The sequence below is a fragment of the Salmo trutta genome, chromosome 37 (genome assembly GCF_901001165.1).
Source record: "Salmo trutta chromosome 37, fSalTru1.1, whole genome shotgun sequence".
NCBI classification, from domain to species: Eukaryota; Metazoa; Chordata; class Actinopteri; order Salmoniformes; family Salmonidae; genus Salmo; species Salmo trutta.
The window spans coordinates 11,759,950-11,779,520 of NC_042993.1; the positions used below are offsets into that span (position 1 = coordinate 11,759,950).

At 43.3% G+C, this 19,571-nt stretch overlaps 1 protein-coding gene across 1 annotated transcript in view; it reads right to left on the minus strand.

Moving 5' to 3' along the window:
* Positions 1-203: 203 nt before the first annotated feature.
* Positions 204-19,571, minus strand: part of LOC115177528 (uncharacterized) — a 32,275-nt gene continuing 12,907 nt past the window's right edge. The window contains exons 2-3 of the mRNA XM_029738402.1: positions 9,680-9,745; positions 204-9,460 (exon numbers count right to left, since the gene is read on the minus strand). Of these exons, the coding sequence (XP_029594262.1) occupies positions 1,189-9,411 (8,223 nt within the window). The 5' untranslated portion in view covers positions 9,412-9,460; positions 9,680-9,745 and the 3' untranslated portion in view covers positions 204-1,188. The remainder of the gene's footprint in view (positions 9,461-9,679; positions 9,746-19,571) is intronic.

A 19,571-nucleotide genomic window follows, 5' to 3' on the forward strand; every position in this document is an offset into this window, starting at 1 on the left:
ATGTCCAAAAGATGAATGTAGTGTAAAAGCATAAGCCAACTATCAAATTTGGAAAATCAAATTAAGTCAACAAAAAAGTATATATAAAACCAATGCATGAGCAAACATTACTTTGCTTGTGACAACTACAGTTTCAAGATCCTCTTACTTTATAATCAAAAAGACAATCATACACTCAGTTAAAATAAAGTTATCAATAAGAATACAACAGATTGACTGGTTTATTTTGTTTGTTAATGTCTTTTGATTGAAATATCTTTCATACAAAAGTAACACCCAATAAGGAAAAAATGTCATTAAATGTTGCCCTTGAACTAGTACATCCAAAACACATATTTAAGGCATTTGAATGAATGATAGAATGTTTCTGAACACAGGGAAAATTAATAGCTTACAACAATGGTCAATTTCATGTCAAATACTTAAATGGTTACGATCATGTCATATTTACATAATATACACAATGCTGTGGTTTTGAATTTGGAAAGTTTAGAAGGGCTACATGGATCATACATGGCTAAAAGTATCCCACGTCATTATTAAAGTCTAAGTGATAATATGTTTAGAAGGTTAGGCAGAGTAATGGATTAGCCAGCAGAAGAAAACAACAACCGGGTCAATATGGATTCCTAAAACTGTCAGTGACAACCCATTCCACATGATCAGAGTAAGGAATTTATTCCATGGTCAAAAGCTTACATTTCACTTTGTGTAACGTGAACTGAAACTTTTGTAATTGCATTCAGGGCACATAAAGACATTTAAACAACTATATACAATTGAATATGGAGGCTATTACAAATTAGTGCTCTATGGAAAGGTAATAGTATCAATGAACTGCAGTTCTGACCAGATATAAAATGTTAAAATAGGAGGAAATCTGTAAATATAAACCTTTTCACAAACCAGGTTGTAGGCCAAACATTTCTGAGAAGACATGGGGTAAAAACCACAGTTAAACATCTTGTGAGCCAATCAAAAACTTTAAACGATTAAGATGGAAGTGTGAACACAAAATTGCTTGATGACTGCAAACAGCACCAGAAATAAAAAACATTTCTATGACATTACTGAGTTCATTGGATAATTGAACACAATCAGTGATGCAGGAGGTCTTTTCTATGTCCATTGTCCAACTTGTCTTTTTACATTTAGTTAGTGGGAGGATTTTGAGGGTGGGAAAAAGACTTATGGTCCAGCAGCATGAGTCTTTTGATGTTCCTCTAGAAGATGTGGGAAAGCAAACGCTTTGTCACACTCTGTGCATTCATATACAACTTGTCCAACATGACTTTCTTGATGCTGCCTGAGAAGAAACAGTCGACTGAATGATTTATAGCACATGTCACAACGGTGGTCTCCTCCAGATTCCTGTTCGGTGTGCACTTTCATATGCAATGACAGGTCGTGTGCCGAGGTTAATGTTTTGGGGCAAACTGAGCACTTGTACTGACTTACACTGTCCGTGGCTTTGTATGTCGGGTGGGCTCGTTCAGTGCCAAACTTATGTTGTCTTCGCTCATGGTCTCTGAGATATCTCTTCAGAGCAAAGGTCTTTCCACAAGACTGGCACTTGAATGGCCGTTCATTGTGATGCTCTTTGTTTAGATGCTGCTGGAGACTATCGCGAGAAGAGAATCGCTTTAAGCAGACAGTACAATTAAAGAAGTCCTCCCCAACATCCACCTCTTCCTCCATTGACTGTCTATTAGACAGATGTGGGCGTTCATGGTCTGTAACAGCATGTTGCCGACGTGCACAGTGGTGCTGGGGGAAATCACTGCCCAAGAAGCTCTGACCACACTCCGTGCACTCGTAATGTGTTGCAGCAGTCAGATGGCTCCGCTCATGTTCAGCAAGCTTGCTTTTGGTGGGAAATGTCAACTTGCAAACACCGCAAGCAAACGTGTTCTCAGAGTGTATTGAAAGGTGACTTGCCAATTCTATGGCATGAGCAAACCTGTGAGAGCAAATGGGGCATTTGTAAATTGTTCTCTTCTCTGAAACAGTTTCCCAAGCATTTGTCACTGAGCCTCCTTTCAGAGCTTCTGCTGCAGCCTCATCGTCACCATGTTTATTTAAATGACTGACAAAATTGTGACGGTAGTTGAAACTCATGTGGCATTGATTGCACTGATACACATATGATTGTGGTATTTGGTAGTGACTGAGCTCGTGCTTGTTTAAGTGAGATGCATGCAAGAAATGCTTATTACATTCTTGGCATGAATAAGGTCGCTCTCTGGCAGCCATGCACCCATGCTCAGACAGTTGTTCTGGTTCTTTGAAACGTTCATTGCAAACCCCACAACGATATTGAAGGTGCTTCATTGTAGAGGAAGAGGCAGTAGGAGAGGAGGATGCAGTCTTCTCTGGTGGAAGTAAAAGTGGTGGAACATCGTCTGTCTCAATGTGGATTTTCCGGTGCTCTGCCCGACTCATCTTGCAGGAGAATGTGCGATCACATATATCACAAGGGAAATTGTCATCGCGGTGAGTGCCCATGTGCTCTGCCAGCTGCGAGGGCCCTGTGAAGCTGAGCGGGCACTTGGAGCAACGGTGTTGACGGCTCTTTCCATGAGTATGCTTGTGTTTGCGTAAGGCAAAGAGTGAGACAAAGCCTCTGCCACATATTTGACACTGATACTCAGACTTGTGGCTCCGAAGGTGCTGTTGCAGTTGCCCTGCCTGGAAAAAACATTTGCCACATTCTGCACACTCATGAGGTTTTTCACCGAGGTGACAGCGTTGGTGATCCTCAAGGCTTTCTGATGTGGTGAACGTTTTCCCACAGACATGGCAGGGGAAGTAGTCTGCAGAGTCAGAGTCATTGTCCTCATTAGCATCATTTTCATCTTCATTACTTGCATTACTTCCTCCATCCACATCAACTTCCATGTCAAATTCCTCTTGCACTGCAGTCTCCTTTTCCTTCACGTGGATAACAACATCCATGTTCTTCTGGGTTTGATGCTTCATCCTAATATGTTTAACAAGTGAACTTCTGATTGAATAGTTCTTGTTACAGACATGGCATGTATGAATTAGTTCTTTTGAATGTGCTTGGCTTTGATGGTTTTCTAAAGATTGACTGGTCCAAAACCGTTGTTGACACTCTTTGCAGACAAATGGTCTATTTGAGTCATGACAAGTTCTATGGATGTCAAGGTCAGAAGGGCAGGGAAAAGTCTGTGGACATTGTGGGCAAGAAAATGTCTTCTCATTCCAGTGGCCTCTCATATGCCTTGCTAGGTCTGAAGGATTAGCAAATGTTTTACCACAAGGCTGGCAGAATTTCTTTTTTCTTTCTAGCTCCTCGCGCCCATGGTCCTCTAAATGGCTGATGAGCAGAAGCCCATCTGTGAAACTTCTATCACACTCTGAGCACTGGTACTTGTTGCCTGGGACTTGTTGACCACTATTTCTCCTATCATGGGAAGATCTTCCTTTGCCTTGATTTCCAGAGGAATTCTGCAGTGTTAAATCATTCAAGTCATCTTTGCAGGAGAAATTAGTCTGCAGAACCCCAGTGCCTGTTGTTTTGGAACCTTGGTTGAAGACTAGGACAGTCTCTTTAAGAGTAGGATCCAGCTCTGAAGTAATTACAGAGTCAGTGTTAACTTCTTCCTTCGTGACCTTTACAAGTCTACATTTCCTTACATGTGTCCGAAATAAGTTTTTGTTCCAAAAGCCTTTATTGCATTTCTTGCAGTTGAATGGGTATTGTCCTAAATGTGTATGCATGTGTCTGGCAAATCCACCCTTATTTCCAAAGTTCATGTTGCACTGTGGACACTTAATGGGTTTGTTCATATCATTATTTGGATCACTGTCTTGATCAAGCATGAGATTGTTATCACTATTCAGCCGAGTGTCACCATATCCTTCATCCATAGGCTCCTCTTTTATGTTCACCATGCTAGACAACTGCTCCTGTAGAGGTGAAGCCTGATTTGTTGGAGTGTCTCTATGCGTATTGAGAAAGTGTTGCTGGAGCTGAGAGAACAACAAGAAGCGGGCACTGCAATTAGCACAGGAGAACCCTTTTGGGGGACTGCGAGCAGTGGACTCAGTTCGACCACGGGCAGGTGATTTACACTTGACAACACACGTCAGTTGATGGTTCTCGAGTTCGTCTTGCGAAAATACATCGCCACATCTGTCACAAAGCACTCTGTCAAGAGGTTCCCCTTTGCACCTGTTGAAATGGCGCTGCAGGTAGTCCCTACGGATAAATCTCTCACCACAATTAGAACATCCAAAAGGTTTCTCCCCTGTATGCAAGCGGGTGTGCACCCTCAATTGCTCACCACTTTTGAAAAGGCGAGGGCAAAAAGTACATTTGAATTTGCGTTTGTCTTTATATTGCAGCTGGAGCCTCTGTAGGAGTCGGTTTGTCTCTCTTGATGGTGGGCTTGTAACATTTAGCTTTTCTGAATGCTTTGTTTTTGCATAAATTCTTTGACATGCACTGATGTTTATATGTCTCTTAAGCGATTTTTCACGAGTAAATGAACTGACGGTTCTTATAGCATGTGACATGGCAATATGTCGGGCCATAATGCTATGAGTGGGGAAGCTCTTTGAACATATGCTGCAGTCAAACCCTTGTTGCTTTCCTGAATTGGTAATGTTCAGGTTATTTTGCCAGCCCATTCCAACATCTGCAAGACTAATTTTGGCAATGCGAACCTCTAAACGTTGTCTTTTCCCTTTGCAGCGACTCTGGTGCAGTTTTAGATGATCATGTCTGGAGAAACAGCTGTCACAGGCCTTACAGCGATATGGCTTGACCTCTGTGTGTGTTAGGATGTGCCGCCTTAAGTTTCGGGATTTCATGAAGATTTTGGTGCAGATATTGCACTTATATTCACCAAGGCTGGCGCTTGGTGGCTTTTGTCTATTAACACCATCACAGAAAGCTTCATGCTGTAAGCATCGTGACTGGATTCCATAGCTGTGACCACAGTGCATGCATGGATATGATCTTTCTCCAGTGTGTGACCCAATATGTCTCAGGAGAAAACTTCTGTACTTGAATTTGCTTGGACAGTGGGGGCATTTGTGCTGCAACTTGTCCCTGCTACTGGTCCCAATCTCTATGGTGTTCTTTTGCAAGGGATTGGCAGAGTTGCAAGTCTTCTCATGGAAATTCCGATTATCACTCCTTGTAAAGTACTTTCCACAATTCCTGCAAGGATGTATGTTTGAGTTGCCAGAATTGCTGGTGTTTTTTTGCGAGGGCTTTACAGAGTGGCAAATCCTCTCATGGACATCTCGATTATAATCCCTTGAAAACTTCCTCCCACAATTCCTACAAGGATGCCAGACAGTGCTCACTGGCTCTACAGATTTTATGTTTGAGCCATTGCAAAGTCTTTCATGTAACTTGCGCCTTTGTCTGTAACATTTACCACATTTTGGACAGGGGGTTACTGTATTTTGCATGTGGCCATTGTGGTGCAGTAATAAACGGGGCAATTTTTCAAATTCCCGAGGACAGTATGAACATTTGTATACTTTCCTTATTCTTGTCACCAAAGATTTTGATGAGACATCTTCACTTTCTTTAATAGTGGGCAGTTCTTGCTTGCTTTGTGGACCTGGACACTTTTCTTGGTGCAACTGGAGATACTCTTTTCGACGAAAAGGTTCTCCACAACTCTGACAAGAAAATGGTTTCTCCCCTGTATGAATGCGTATATGGCGTACCAAAGATGTGCGGGAAGAGAAGAGGCGTTTACAAAATGGACACCAACTTGAAGAGGACTCCGATACATGGTTTAGGCAGTGACTACTCAGTTCTGTGCCACTGTGAAAGACCTCTGGGCATAGGGGACACCCCAACTTTTCTTCCTCTTCCTGCTCTTTGAGTGGTGGCAAGGACCCAATCGGCTCAAGTTTTAAGGGGTGTCTCTGTTTTTTCTCTTTGAGTGGCTGCTCTTGCTGAAGTTTGTGATGTGATGCCATATGTCGAAGAAGATACACTGGGTACTGGAACTGCGATGGGCAGTCTGGGCACTGAAGCATGCCCTTTTTGATGTGAGATTGCCTGTGTTGAATCAAGTCCCCAATGGTAGGAAGTATCTTCTTGCAAACAGTACACTGTATCCTTCGCTGGTGCACTTTTTTGTGAGCGACAAGATGGATTTCTTTCCCAAAACGTTTTCCACATTCAAGGCAGCGATATGGTTTGTCACCCATGTGCATACTACAGATGTGTTTCTTCAGGGAATATGAAGTGTTGAACCATTTTCCACAGAAGAGACAGGAAAAGGGCTGGCTGCTGGCTTCACTGGAGAGTGGACCATCTTTGGGCTCCTCAATACTAGCCTTGGAGTTGTTAGAAATGGGAACTAGGCTTGAATACCTGAACTTGATCTTTTTTCCAGTGTTTTCAAACAACTTATGTTTCCTCATGTGTCTGTACTTTCCAGAAGAATGAGCAAAAACGGCCGGACAGTAGTTGCATTTGATACCCGGCTCATTTTGATTCAGTGTCGTTTTCAGTGGCGGCTTTTGTGTTTCTTTCTGGGCCATGTTTTCCTGGCGTTCAGCTTTGGTCCTTGAAGTCTCATTGTGTATATATTCCTTGAGGCACACCAGTCTTATGTGTCTATGTCGGTTAGATGCATTACTAAAGGTGGTGGTGCAGAAGGGGCATCGAAATTTCATTTCAACTTTCCCCGAGCTTCCCTGTGTAAAGTCTTTAATGCACTGCTCGCGCAAATGGCGGGACCGGTTGTAGGAATATTTGAAAACGCGTGGGCAAAGAGGGCACTTGAATTTCTCATTCGTCTCAGCTCCTTTGCATCTTTTCTTGTGCCTGCTAAAATTGCTTGAATAATTGAATGTCATCAGGCATTTCTGACACTTATATGACCTGTATGTGTTCTGACACTTAGGCCGAACGTTATATGACCTAGTTTTTGTATGGTGTACATTGTATCCGTGCTTGTAGAGTTTTGCACTGCTTGCAAAGCTTTTCCCACAAAGACGACAAACATGCTCCTTGCAAATGTCCACTAGCTTCACAAAACAATCTGGAAGATTGGCATAGGGGCTGTCTGGTGGGAGGACAGTTCCCTTTTTGTAAATGCTGATACGTGGGGTTGTTTGAATCTGTTTACCAGGAACTTGTGAACTTCGACGCCGGCATTTCTTTTCACGTAAATGTCTGTTCAGGCTACGGCATTGTGAAAAGTTAGAGCCACACCTATGACACGTGTGATCAGTTCTACCCGAGTGGCTCTGCACATGCTTGTTGTAATCACACAGTCTGTAAAATGTCTGTGTGCAGTATCTACATTTGTGAAAAGCATGCCCGGTTGATTTTCTCTTCTGGGGTTTCATATTAGAAGAGAGTTTTGCGTTTTCATCAATAATACCACACTGATGTTTCTTGGCTAGTGAATCACATGTCAAGTAAGTACCACAGATCTGACAGAAATTGAATTTGTTCTCAGAGTGGTTACAATGGTGGTGCTCAATGAGATGGTCTATACTTTGTGTGGCCTGTTGGCACGCTGCACACTGATAAGCCCCATCTGTGTCATTTTTTAGTTCGGAGTTCCTGAGCAGTACAATAGGGTGCATGCTTTTCCTCAGATGCAGTGAGGATTGCAACTGAGCTGCTTGGTCCTCAAAATCCCTCTCGTCTTCAATGTTATCAATAGTTGAATCTCCTCCCTCCTGGTTCAACTCAGTTGAATCAATAGACCCGGTCTCCCCCCTTTCCTGATTACCCTCGGTGTCACTCATACAATCTTCTCTTGACAATGGTTCACCGTAGCATTCACTTAGCACTGGGGGTTCTTGCTCATCATCTGCCGTGAATACTTTATGAAATGTCTCTCTTGTGTTTTCAAGACCAGCTCTCACAAGGTCTGGTGGCTCGATATGTCGCATTAGGTTCTGTTGGGATGCCTGGTCCTCTTCCAAACAAGACGATACATTTGACTCATCCATAGGTCTTAGCCACTCATTTTCAATACAGGTCTTTTGTTCAATTCCAAAGTTGTTCAGACCTAAACAACGCTCCAAAAAATCAAAGCTACTGTGATCCTCTTTCCCTCCACTTGCACGAATGGAATCACTCGCACTTTCATAGGTTGAGTTTGTACTTTGAGCGCCACTGCCAACGATCTCCTGAAATCTAGTTTTCAATGATTGATTTTCAGGGAATTCCAAACAAGACTCAAACGTTTGATTGCTACTCCCTAGGCCTAATCCACAAATGACAGAGGAACTTTTGCAATTTTCTTGACCAGCAACCTTTAAAGAGTCATTATCCTTAACTGAATCCTGATATTCAAAGGCACAGGTATTATCATTCAGCTTGTTAGCAGAATCTTGAGCGTTGGATGCATTGATACCCTGCGAATCCATAGTTCCTTGGGATAATGAATGCTCCTCTTTCTCTTTAAAGCTCTCTCTTACAATGGTTCCTTCATTTTGGCCCTCTATGCTGCTGACATTTGAGTACCGATCCTCTTCCTCCATGCATCCCTCTTCCGCATTCTGTGCTTCATCATCCAGTTCCTCTTTTCTCTCATTCACTGAGGCAGTCTGGCTTTCTTCGGCACCCAAGGAAAAATCTGTGTGTTGACCATATTTCTCCATGCAAATCTCATCTTTCCCATGTGCTTCTCCATCCAGATGATTATTTTCTCCCTCGTCCTCTGAAACAGATAGGCTTTCTGGAGCACCAGAGGTCTCTGAGCATTTATTCTCTCGCATCATGAATGTCTCCTTTTCCTTCTCTGGTGGTTCATCTTGATCCTCTTCTACCTCACTCTCTGAAGTAGACATGCTTTCTGGGAAATCTGTGTTGGTCTCTGGGCTCTTCCATGCACATTCATTTTCCTTCTTGTAATCTGCAACTAGTGGAGTATCATTTGAACCATGTTTTAACATTTCACAAGAAGGCCCTGTCCTATCAACATCAGACTCTGAGCAGCTACTAACATCTGAGTAGTCCTCCGGAATGGAAGGGTTCAATAAGTCACACTCTTGTTTAAGATCATGGGGGTTTAGGTCTGCACCTGAAGTTGAGAGGCAATTACTTGAACTGGCTGTTCTAGCTGGGGTAAAGAAGCTGTTGCTTGTGTGGTTAAACTGACCTTCATGATGTACTGGTTGACCCTCATCTTGCCAAACGACGTCATCACAGTATTTCTGTTGTACAAAATCAGAACTAGTATTGGAATTTGAGAAAAAGTTTGAACTCCTGTTCAAGTCCGAGGAAATGTTCTCTGGCGAAACCACAGTGTTGGAAAGGTCATTATGCTCAATGAGGCTTTCAAGGTGGTGCGCCAAACTATCTTCAGAATCCGAAGGCACATTCAAAGTCCTTGAATCCGACGACAATGGCGGAAGGTTACGAAAACAAGTGTTAAATCCTTGAGCCATGCTCAACCTCCACAGGGGACCTGGGACCACTGTTTTCCAACACCCAATCCTGAAAGATAATAAATATAAATGACAGATAGTGTGTCCAATATTCAATGATACCACATACAGTTCATTAAAATACCTTGGTAGAAGTGGGTATTGGTGATCAAATGTTAGCTGTACAAGGAGAGTACACCATATCAAGATTAAGGCAAATGTCTATATTTGTTAGGCTACATTTGTCACATTTGTCTCTGCATGCAAAACAATTAGACCACATACTCACCACCTGCTTTAGCATGTGTGAATGGGGTCCAGGTTGATGTGGGTAAGGGTACATTTACCCATGAAGCTAGAAAATAAAACAGAAAAAGGTAATCAAATTTGATCTTCTACATTTTTTATGTTGATAGAAAATAACACCAAGTCAATGCGTCACTACATTTAACCATTTCTGAATGGGCCAATGCCATTGGAACAGAGCTTGCAGAGGTTCATGAGTCGAAATACAAAAGGATTTCAAATTCAAACTCCTCTTGCTCAGTACAGGCATTGCTTTGAATAGTGGGACAAGTGGTGGCTGCAAAAGGATTGTCCTGATGTTTATTTGCCCACAATTTGCAGACATTTTTCTTGGTGGAGGTAGGATAGTCAATTTAGAAGAATTTGTGGAGCCATGTACCCAAGCTGTACTTTGCCTACCCGATTATGCATCCACCATAGTTGTTGGAACTGCGCTGGAAAGGACAATGTAAAAATAAAATATCTAAGGCAGCGCAGTACAGTCTTGGTTGGCACGATAGAGAAAGAGGTATAAGACTACACCGTCATAGCTGATAGATCCCTCTAGTAAGGACTAAGAGCAGTAGTAAGATGGCAATGTCCAGAAACAACCCAAAAGCTACAGTGCATTCGGAAAGTGTTCAGACCTCCTCCCCGTTCCCACATTTTGTTACGTTACAGCCTTATTCTAAAATGGATTAAATAATTTCCCCCCCATAAAATCTACACACAATACCCCATAATGACAAAGCAAAAACAGGTTGAGTCAATTTTGCAAATGTATAAAAAATAAATAAACAGAAATACCCTATTTACATTAGTAATCAGACCCTTTGCTATGAGACTCAAAATTGAGCTCAGGTGCATCCTGTTTCCATTGAATATCCTTGAGATGTTTCTACAAATTGATTGGAGACCACCTGTGGTGGTAAATTCAATTGATTGGGCATGATTTGGAAAGGCACAGACCTGTCTATATAAAAAGGTCCCAAAGTTGACAGTGCATGTCAGAGCAAAAACCAAGCCATGAGGTTCAAGGAATTGTCCGTAGAGCGCCGAGACAGGATTGTATCATTGAAGGTCTCCAAGAGAAGAATTAAGAATGGCGCCGGAGTTGGTGGCTGCTGTTTTACGGTCCCCTAACCAAATTGTACTATTGTGTGTTTTTTCACATTATTTGTAACTTATTTTGTACATAATGTTTCTGCCACCGTCTCTTATGAACGAAAAGAGCTTCTAGATATCAGGACAGCGATTACTCACCCCGTACTGTAAGAAGATTTTTTTCTTTAACGAGTTGGACGCGAAGGATTTACTCCAGACACCCGACAAGGCCCTCATCCCTGTCATTCGCAGGAGAAAGAGACGGAGATATCGGGGAAGTAGTTGGGGTGCCTTGTAAGGACCCGATGGCGACTGGGTAATCTGCCTTGACCACCAGTCCTATTAGCCAACGTACAATCACTGGATAATAAAATAGAAGAACTACAATCACGTATATCCTACCAACGGGACGATAAAAACTTTCACGGAGACGTGGCTAAACGACGACATGAATAACAAAGCTGGTGGGTTTTACGCTTTTTCGGCAGGATAGAACAGCTGCCTCTGGTAAGACATGGGGTGGCAGTCTGTGTAGATTTGTAAACAACATCTGGTGCAAGAAGTCTAAGGAAGTCTCAAGGTTTTGCTCGCCTAAGGTAGAGTATCTAATGATAAGCTGTAGACCACACTATTTCCCAAGAGAGTTTTTCCATCTATATTCTTCGTAGCTGTCTATTTACCACCACAAACCGATGCTGGGACTAGGACCGCACTCAATGACAAGTATACCGCTATAAGCAAACAGGAAAAACTCTCATCCAGAGGCGGAACTCCTAATGGCCGGGGACTTTAATGCAGGAAAACTCAAATCCGTTTTACCTCATTTCTTCCAGCATGTTAAATGTGCAACCAGAGGGAAAATAAACTCTAGACCACCTTTACTCCACACAGCTCTCCCTCCATTTGGCAAATCTAGTCATAATTTTATCCTCCCGATTCCTGCTTACAAGCAAAAACTAAAGCAGGAAGCACCAGTGGTTAATATAAAAAAAGCGGTCAGATGAAGCAGGACTGTTTTGCTAGCACAGACTGGAATATGTTCCGGGATTCTTCTGATGACATTGAGTACACCACATCAGTCACTGGCTTCACCAATAAGTGCATCTATAATGTTGTCTCCACAGTGACCGTACGTACATAACCCAACCAGAAGCCATGGATTACAGGCAACATCCACACTGAGCTAAAGGGTAGAGCTGCCGCTTTCAAGGAGCGGGACTCTAACCCGGAAACTTATAAGAAATCCCCCTATGCCCTTCGATGAACCATCAAACAGGCAAAGCGTAAATATAGGACTAAGATTGAAACGTACGGAGACATGTGATGCCGCGGAGCTGAACAGACGTTGACAAACCGAGCTCTTCAAATTTATCCTATTATTACCTAGATAACAACGTTGAAACAATATTCTAACATCGGCTGATAAATTGTCAAATACTTACCTTCCCAAAGAGCCATGGACCTCCGACCGAGAGGCAAGAAGGACGACCAAAACGTCGTTGAATCCCAAGACAACGATAACGCCACAGCTAGCAAGTTTAGCATTAGCCCTCATATCTCAGACGACAGTTCCAGACTATTGCTCTCGGCAGCCTCGCAAGACATGCTGGCTACTCTCCTCCGGGAAATTCAGGATGGTAACAAAGGTCTCTCTATGAAAATTGACAAGAAATCAGCTGAACTCCATTCTTCCATCGACGACCTGAAATCCTCCATGAATGATCTCCTTCTGAGAACGACTGAGGCCGAGATGCGCATTAGCACAGTTGAGGACACCGTCGCTCGATGACCAGGTTCTGATAGAACTGCAGAAGGATAATGCCTACCTCAAAAACAAAGTAGACCAGATGGAGAACCAGAGCAGACGCAGTAATATCCGTGTGGTGGGATTGAAAGAGGACAGCGAGGGCCGTGACCCGGTCCGCTTCTTCACTCAATGGATCCCGGATGTCCTAGGCATAATCAACTTCACCAAGCCGCTGGAAATCGAAAGCGCCCACAGAACATCAGCGCCGAAACCCCGGCCAGAGGAGCCCCCACGTGCCGTTCTGGTCAGGTTCCTCCGTTTCCAAGACAGAGAGAAGATACTGCAACTCGCAAGAGCCAAAGGGGACATCACCATTGATGGCAAGAGGATCAGCCTTTTCCCGGATATGAGTGCCGATCTCGCCAGACGTCGCAAGCAGTTCAGACCTGCCGCCAAAGCACTGAAGGAGAAGAACATCACCGGCTACCTCATCCACCCTGCGCGGATGAAAGTTCAGTACAAAGGCCGATGCCATATCTTCAACATACCGGGAGAAGTGTTCACTTTTCTCAAAGAACCGAACCGCGACTGAAAAACGGTCTCTCTGGGGGATAAGATCCAATCTGTTTGTTTTCTCTTATCTGGACTGAACTGCTGATATCGGATCCGTTTACCCCGCTATCCGGTCGCTATAATTGATTTGTACATTTTCAACTAACCGTTTTTCCCTGGGGTGAGTTCTATTATATTTACAGGAGACTATATTTTGGTTTAGTCAATATCCACTGGGCGAAGCAATAAGTGGGTTTAGGCCCACCGCTCCCCCCCATTTATGTTTCTCCTCTCCCGAAAAGAGACTCAAGCAGCCCTAACCGTGGGCAGTAATTATTCAGCCATAAATGTCTATTCACAACGTTTGTTTTCAATTTAGAAAGCTCGCAGGTTTTAGTTTACGCCAAGGTTTAGCTAGTAAGAGTAAGGTGGAAAGCGAGCAGCAACGTATCTCTACAAGTGTATTCATTTTTGATTGTTGGGCTTGTTGTTTTAATCTGACAATCCGGCATTATTTTCCTCTCTCGACAAGCTGACCAGATGGTTTATCTGGCATGGCAAAACCCCGAGGGTTAGCCTGGACAAACTGACCCTGGATTACGGTCAAGGGGGCTTAAACCTCCCCAATTTTAGAATGTACTACTGGGCTGCACAGTCTAGGTTTCTGGCTCAGAGGTTTGACAATGGTCCCTCCCCCTCATGGTTGAACATTGAAAAGCTTGAGATGAAATGATGACACGGGGGCAGAATTGTTTTACAAATGGGACAGAAAATCTATAAAAACCAGGACAGACAACCCTTTAATCATACATTCTGTCCTGGCATGGTGCAAACTGCATGAGCTGTTCGGACGAGGGGGATTTCTCTCCCCTAAAACCCCTTTATGGAACAATAGATTGACCCTGTGTTTTTCCAGAATAGTAACTTCAGACCATGGTATAATAAGGGGATCACTCTTCTGGAACACTGTTATGAGGAGGGAGTTCTTATGGTCTTTTGAACAGCTGAAACAGAAATACCACTTGTCTAACAGGGACTTCTTTAGCTACCTACAACTACGAGACTTTATTAGGGTGACTCTCAAGGGACAATGGAACCTACCTAAGATGTCACCTATTGAACAACTCTGCCATGCAGACCAACCACTACTCAAGACCATTTCCCGTGTTTACGATGCTCTAATGTCAGTACTAACACTGCCTGAGCTAGATAAACCCCGACTTAGATGGGAAAAAGATCTGGGTATTGATCTTGATGAGGGCCTATGGAGTGACCTATGCAGGGATGGTGTTACATCCACATTGAACTCCAGATACAGACTGATCCAGTTTAATTTCCTCCATCAGCTCTACATCACCCCATCTAGACTGCACAAGTTCAACCCTGATATCTCCTCCCTATGTTTTAGATGTGGCTCAGATGAAGGAACATTCCTCCATTCCACTTGGCAGTGTTCAAAACGACATGGTTTCTGGCAGGGGGTATGCGATACCATATCCTTAATCCACGGGGTTGCATTCCCTTTAGACCCGGAGGTCTGCCTACTGGGTAACTATACTAACACCAATCTTAGGCAAAGTCATACTATAAAGCTAACAGAAATATTGCTAGCGATTGCCAAGAAATGTATTGCCTTGAAATGGAAATCGGATTCCCTCCTGCCAGTTGCAATGTGGCTATCGGAAGTTAATAGTTGTATCCCACTGGAGAAAATTACTTACTGCTTGAGGAATAAGTTAAAAGACATTTTACAGAATTTGGCAACCTTTTATTGACTATATGCAGAATCTCCCCTCACATCACATTGATTGAATCTCTATATAATTCTTATATAATGTTTCACACGTAATGTATAATATGTAGCTTACAGCAGGTGACCATATGAATCAATGTCTCATTATTATTTTTATTTATTTTATTATGATTTATGTATCATGTATGTTTTTTATGTATTATGTATGACCGTATATATCATTTTTTATTACGCTCGTCTGTTACCGTCACTTTGTCCTTTGTTATCTAACATATTTTCACTTTTGTTTTGAATGTTCTTAATTGGAAAATGCAAAAATAAAATATAAAAAAAAAAAAAAGATTGAAACGTACTACACCTGTTCCGACGCTCATTGGATGTGGCAGGGCTTGCCAACTATTACAGACTACAAGTGGAAGCACACAGTGACACAAGCCTACCAAACGAGCTAAATTACTTTATGCTCGCTTCGAGGTGAGTAAACACTGAAACATGCATGAGAGCATCAGCTGTTCCGGACGACTGTGTGATCACCCTCTCCGTAGCCAATGTGAGTAAGACTTTTAAAACACTGTAAAAATTCACAAGGCCGCAGGGCCAGACGGATTACCAGGATGTGTACTGAAAGCATTCGCTGACCAACTGGCAAGCGTCTACATTGACATTTTCAACCTCTCCCTGTCCGAGTCTGTAATACCAACATGTTTCAAGCAGACCACCATAGTCCCTGTACCCAAGGACACTCAGGTAACTTGCCTAAATGATAAAGGACCCGTAGCACTCACGTCTGTGGCCATGAAGTGCTTTGAAAGGCTGGTCATGGCTCTGATCACCGACAACAATGAGATAGCCTATAGGGAGGTCAGAGACCTGGTCGTGTGATGCCAGGACAACAACCTCTCCCTCAACGTGAGCAAGACAAAGGAGATGATTGTGGACTACAGGAAAAGGAGGACCGAGCACGCCCCCATTCTCATTGACGGGGCTGTAGTGGAGCAGGTTGACAGCTTCAAGTTCCTTGGTGTCCACATCACCAACAAACTATCATGGTCCAAACACACCAAGACAGTCAATAAAAGCCTACTCCCCCCAGGAGACTGAAAAGATTTGGCATGGGTCCTCAGATCCTCAAAGTTCTACAGTTGCACCATCGAGAGCATCCTAGACTGATTGCATCACTGCCTGGTACGTTCAGAACTAGCATTCCCACCGAACACTTCCGGTGAATTTACTAAATTACTCACGATAAACGTTCACAAAAAACATAATTATTTTAAGAATTATAGATACAGAACTCCTTTGTGCAATCGAGGTGTCCGATTTTAAAATAGCTTTCCGGTGAAAGCACATTTTGCAATATTCTGAGTAGATAGCTCGCCATCACAGGCTAGCTATTTTGACACCCACTAAATTTGACCCTCACCAAACTCAGATTTACTATAAGAAAAATTGGATTACCTTTGCTTTTCTTCGTCAGAATGCACTCCCGGGACTTCTACTTCAATAACAAATGTTGGTTTGGTTCCAAATAATCCATAGTTCTATCCAAATAGCGGCGTTTTGTTGTGCGTTCAAGACACTATCCGAAGGGTGACGCGCCCGACGCGTTTCGTGACAAAAAAATTCTAAATATTCCATTACCGTACTTCGAAGCATGTCAACCGCTGTTTAAAATAAATTTTTATGTTATTTTTCTCGTAAAAAAAATGATAATATTCCGACCAGGAGTCGTTGTTTTCGTTCAAAGACGAAAGAATAAAAACATGGTGTCGCCTCGTGCACGAACCTCAGTCTCATGGTTCTCAGATCGACCACTATCTAAATGCGCTACTGTTTTTCAGCCTGGGCCTGCAAAGACATCATTCAGCTTTTTGCCGCCTTCTGAGAGCCTATGGGAGCCGTAGGAAGTGTCACGTTACAGCAGAGATCCTCAGTTTTCAATAAAGAGAGTGTAGAAGGCCAAGAAATGGTCAGAGAGCGCACTTCCTGTAAGGAATCTTCTCAGGTTTTGGCCTGCCAAATGAGTTCTGTTATACTCACAGACACGATTCAAACAGTTTTAGAAACTTTGGAGTGTTTTCTATGCAAAGCTAATAATTATATGCATATTCTAGTTTCTGGGCAGGAGTAATAATCAGATTAAATCGGGTACGTTTTTTATCCGGCCATGAAAATACTGCCCCCTATCCATAACAGGTTAAATCTGCGTATTCCTCCAAAGCTCAGATGTCCTGAGTCTGCACAACTCTGCCAGGACCTAGGATCAAGTGAGACGCTCAAGTGTTTTAGTACTATATCTCTTGACACAACGATGAAAATAATCATGGCCTCTAAACCTTCAAGCTATTCCAACTAAATGAAAGAGCTGCTTTCTGTGCTTGGCACTCCTACGTTGAACATAATAAACGGCTCTCTATCCACCGGATGTGTACCAGTTGGTAGAGCATGGTGTGTGCAACGCCAGGGTTGTGGGTTCAATTCCCACGGGGGCCAGGACAAAAAACAACAAAAAAATGCATGAAATTAAATGTATGCATTCACTACTGTAAGTCGCTCTGGATAAGAGTGTCTGCTAAATGACTAAAATGTACCAAACTCACTAAAAGTGGCAGTAATAAAGCCTCTCTTGAAAAAGCCAAACCTTGACCCAGAAAATATTTTTTTAAACTAATCGGCCTATATCGAATCTCCCATTCCTCTCAAAAACGTTTGAAAAAGCTGTTGCACAGCAAATCGCTGCCTTCTTGAAGACAAACAATGTATACGAAAAGCTCCAGGTCTGGTTTTAGACTCCATCATAGCACTGAGACTGCACTTGTGAAGGTGGTAAATTACCTTTTAATGACGTCAGACCGAGGCTCTGCATCTGTCCTCGTGCTCCTAGACCGTAGTGCTGCTTTTGATACCATCGATCACCACATACTTTTGGAGAGATTGGAAACCCAAATTGGTCTACACGGACAAGTTCTGGCCTGGTTTAGATCTCATCTGTCGGAAAGAAATCAGTTTGTCCTCTGACAAATCAACTGTAAATTTCGATGTTCCTCAAGGTTCCTTTTTAGGACTACTAATGTTTTCACTATATATTTTACCTCTTGGTGATGTCATTCGGAAACAGGAAGCGGATGGCTGCAAATGTTCTACTTTTAAACTCAGACAAAACAGAGATGCTTGTTCTAGGTCCCAAGAAACAAAGAGATCTTCTGTTGAATCTGACAATTAAACTTGATGGTTTTACAGTCGTCTCAAATAAAACTGAAGGAACTCGGCGTTACTCTGGACCCTGATCTCTATTTTGACGAACATATCAAGACTGTTTCAAAGAAGGCTTTTTTCCATCTACGTAACATTGCAAAAATCAGAAACTTTCTGTCCAAAAATGATGCAGAAAAATTAATTCATGCTTTTGTCACTTCTAGGTTAGACTACTGCAATGCTCTACTTTCCGGCTACCCGGATAAAGCACTAAATAAACTTCAGTTAGTGCTAAACACGGCTGCTAGAATCTTGACTAGAACCAAAGAATTTGATCATATTACCCCAGTGCTAGCCTCTCTACACTGGCTTCCTGTTAAGGCAAGGGCTGATTTCAAGGTTTTACTGCTAACCTACAAAGCATTACATGGGCTTGCTCCTACCCATCTTTCCGATTTGGTCCTGCCGTACATACCTACACGTACGCTACGGTCACAAGACGCAGGCCTCCTAACTGTTCCTAGAATTTCTAAGCAAACAGCTGGAGGCAGGGCTTTCTCCAATAGAGCTCTATTTTATGGAATGGTCTGCCTACCCATGCGAGAGACGCAGACTCAGTTTCAACTTTTAAGTCTTTATTGACGACTCATCTCTTCAGTAGGTCCTATGATTGAGTGTGGTCTGGCCCAAGAGTGTGAAGGTGAACGGAAAGGCACTGGAGCAACAAACCGCCCTTGCTGTCCTGGCTGGTTCCCCTCTCTCCACTGGGGTTGTCTGCCTCCAACCCTATTACAGGGGCTGAGTCACTGGCTTACTGGTGCTCTTCCATGCCGTCCCTAGGAGGGGTGCATCACTTGAGTGGGTTGAGTCACTGACGTGATCTTCCTGTCTGGGTTGGCGCCCCCCCTTGGGTTGTGCGGTGGCGGAGATCCTTTGTGGGCTATACTCGGCCTTGTCTCAGGATGGTAAGTTGGTGGATGAAGATATCCCTCTAGTGGTGTGGGGGCTGTGCTTTGGCAAAGTGGGTGGGGTTATATCCTGCCTGTTTAGCCCTGTCCGGGAGTATCGTCGGACGAGGCCACAGTGTCTCCCGACCCCTCCTGTCTCAGCCTCCAGTATTTATGCTGCAGTAATTTATGTGTCGGGGGGCTAGGGTCAGTCTGTTATATCTGGAGTATTTCTCCTGTCTTATCTGGTGTCCTGTGTGAATTTAAGTATGCTCTCTCTAATTCTCTTTCTTTCTCTCGGAGGACCTGAGCCCGAGGACCATGCCTCAGGACTACCTTGGCCTGATGACTCCTTGCTGTCCCCAATCCAGCTGGCCGTGCTGCTGCTCCAGTTTCAACTGTTCTGCCTGCGGCTATGGAACCCTGACCTGTTCACCGGACGTGCTACCTGTCCCAGACCTGCTGTTTTTAACTCTCTAGAGACAGCAGGAGCGGTAGAGATACTCTGAATGATCGGCTATGAAAAGCCAACTGCCGTTTACTCCTGAGGTGCTGACCTGTTGCACCCTCAACAACCACTGTGATTATTATTATTTGA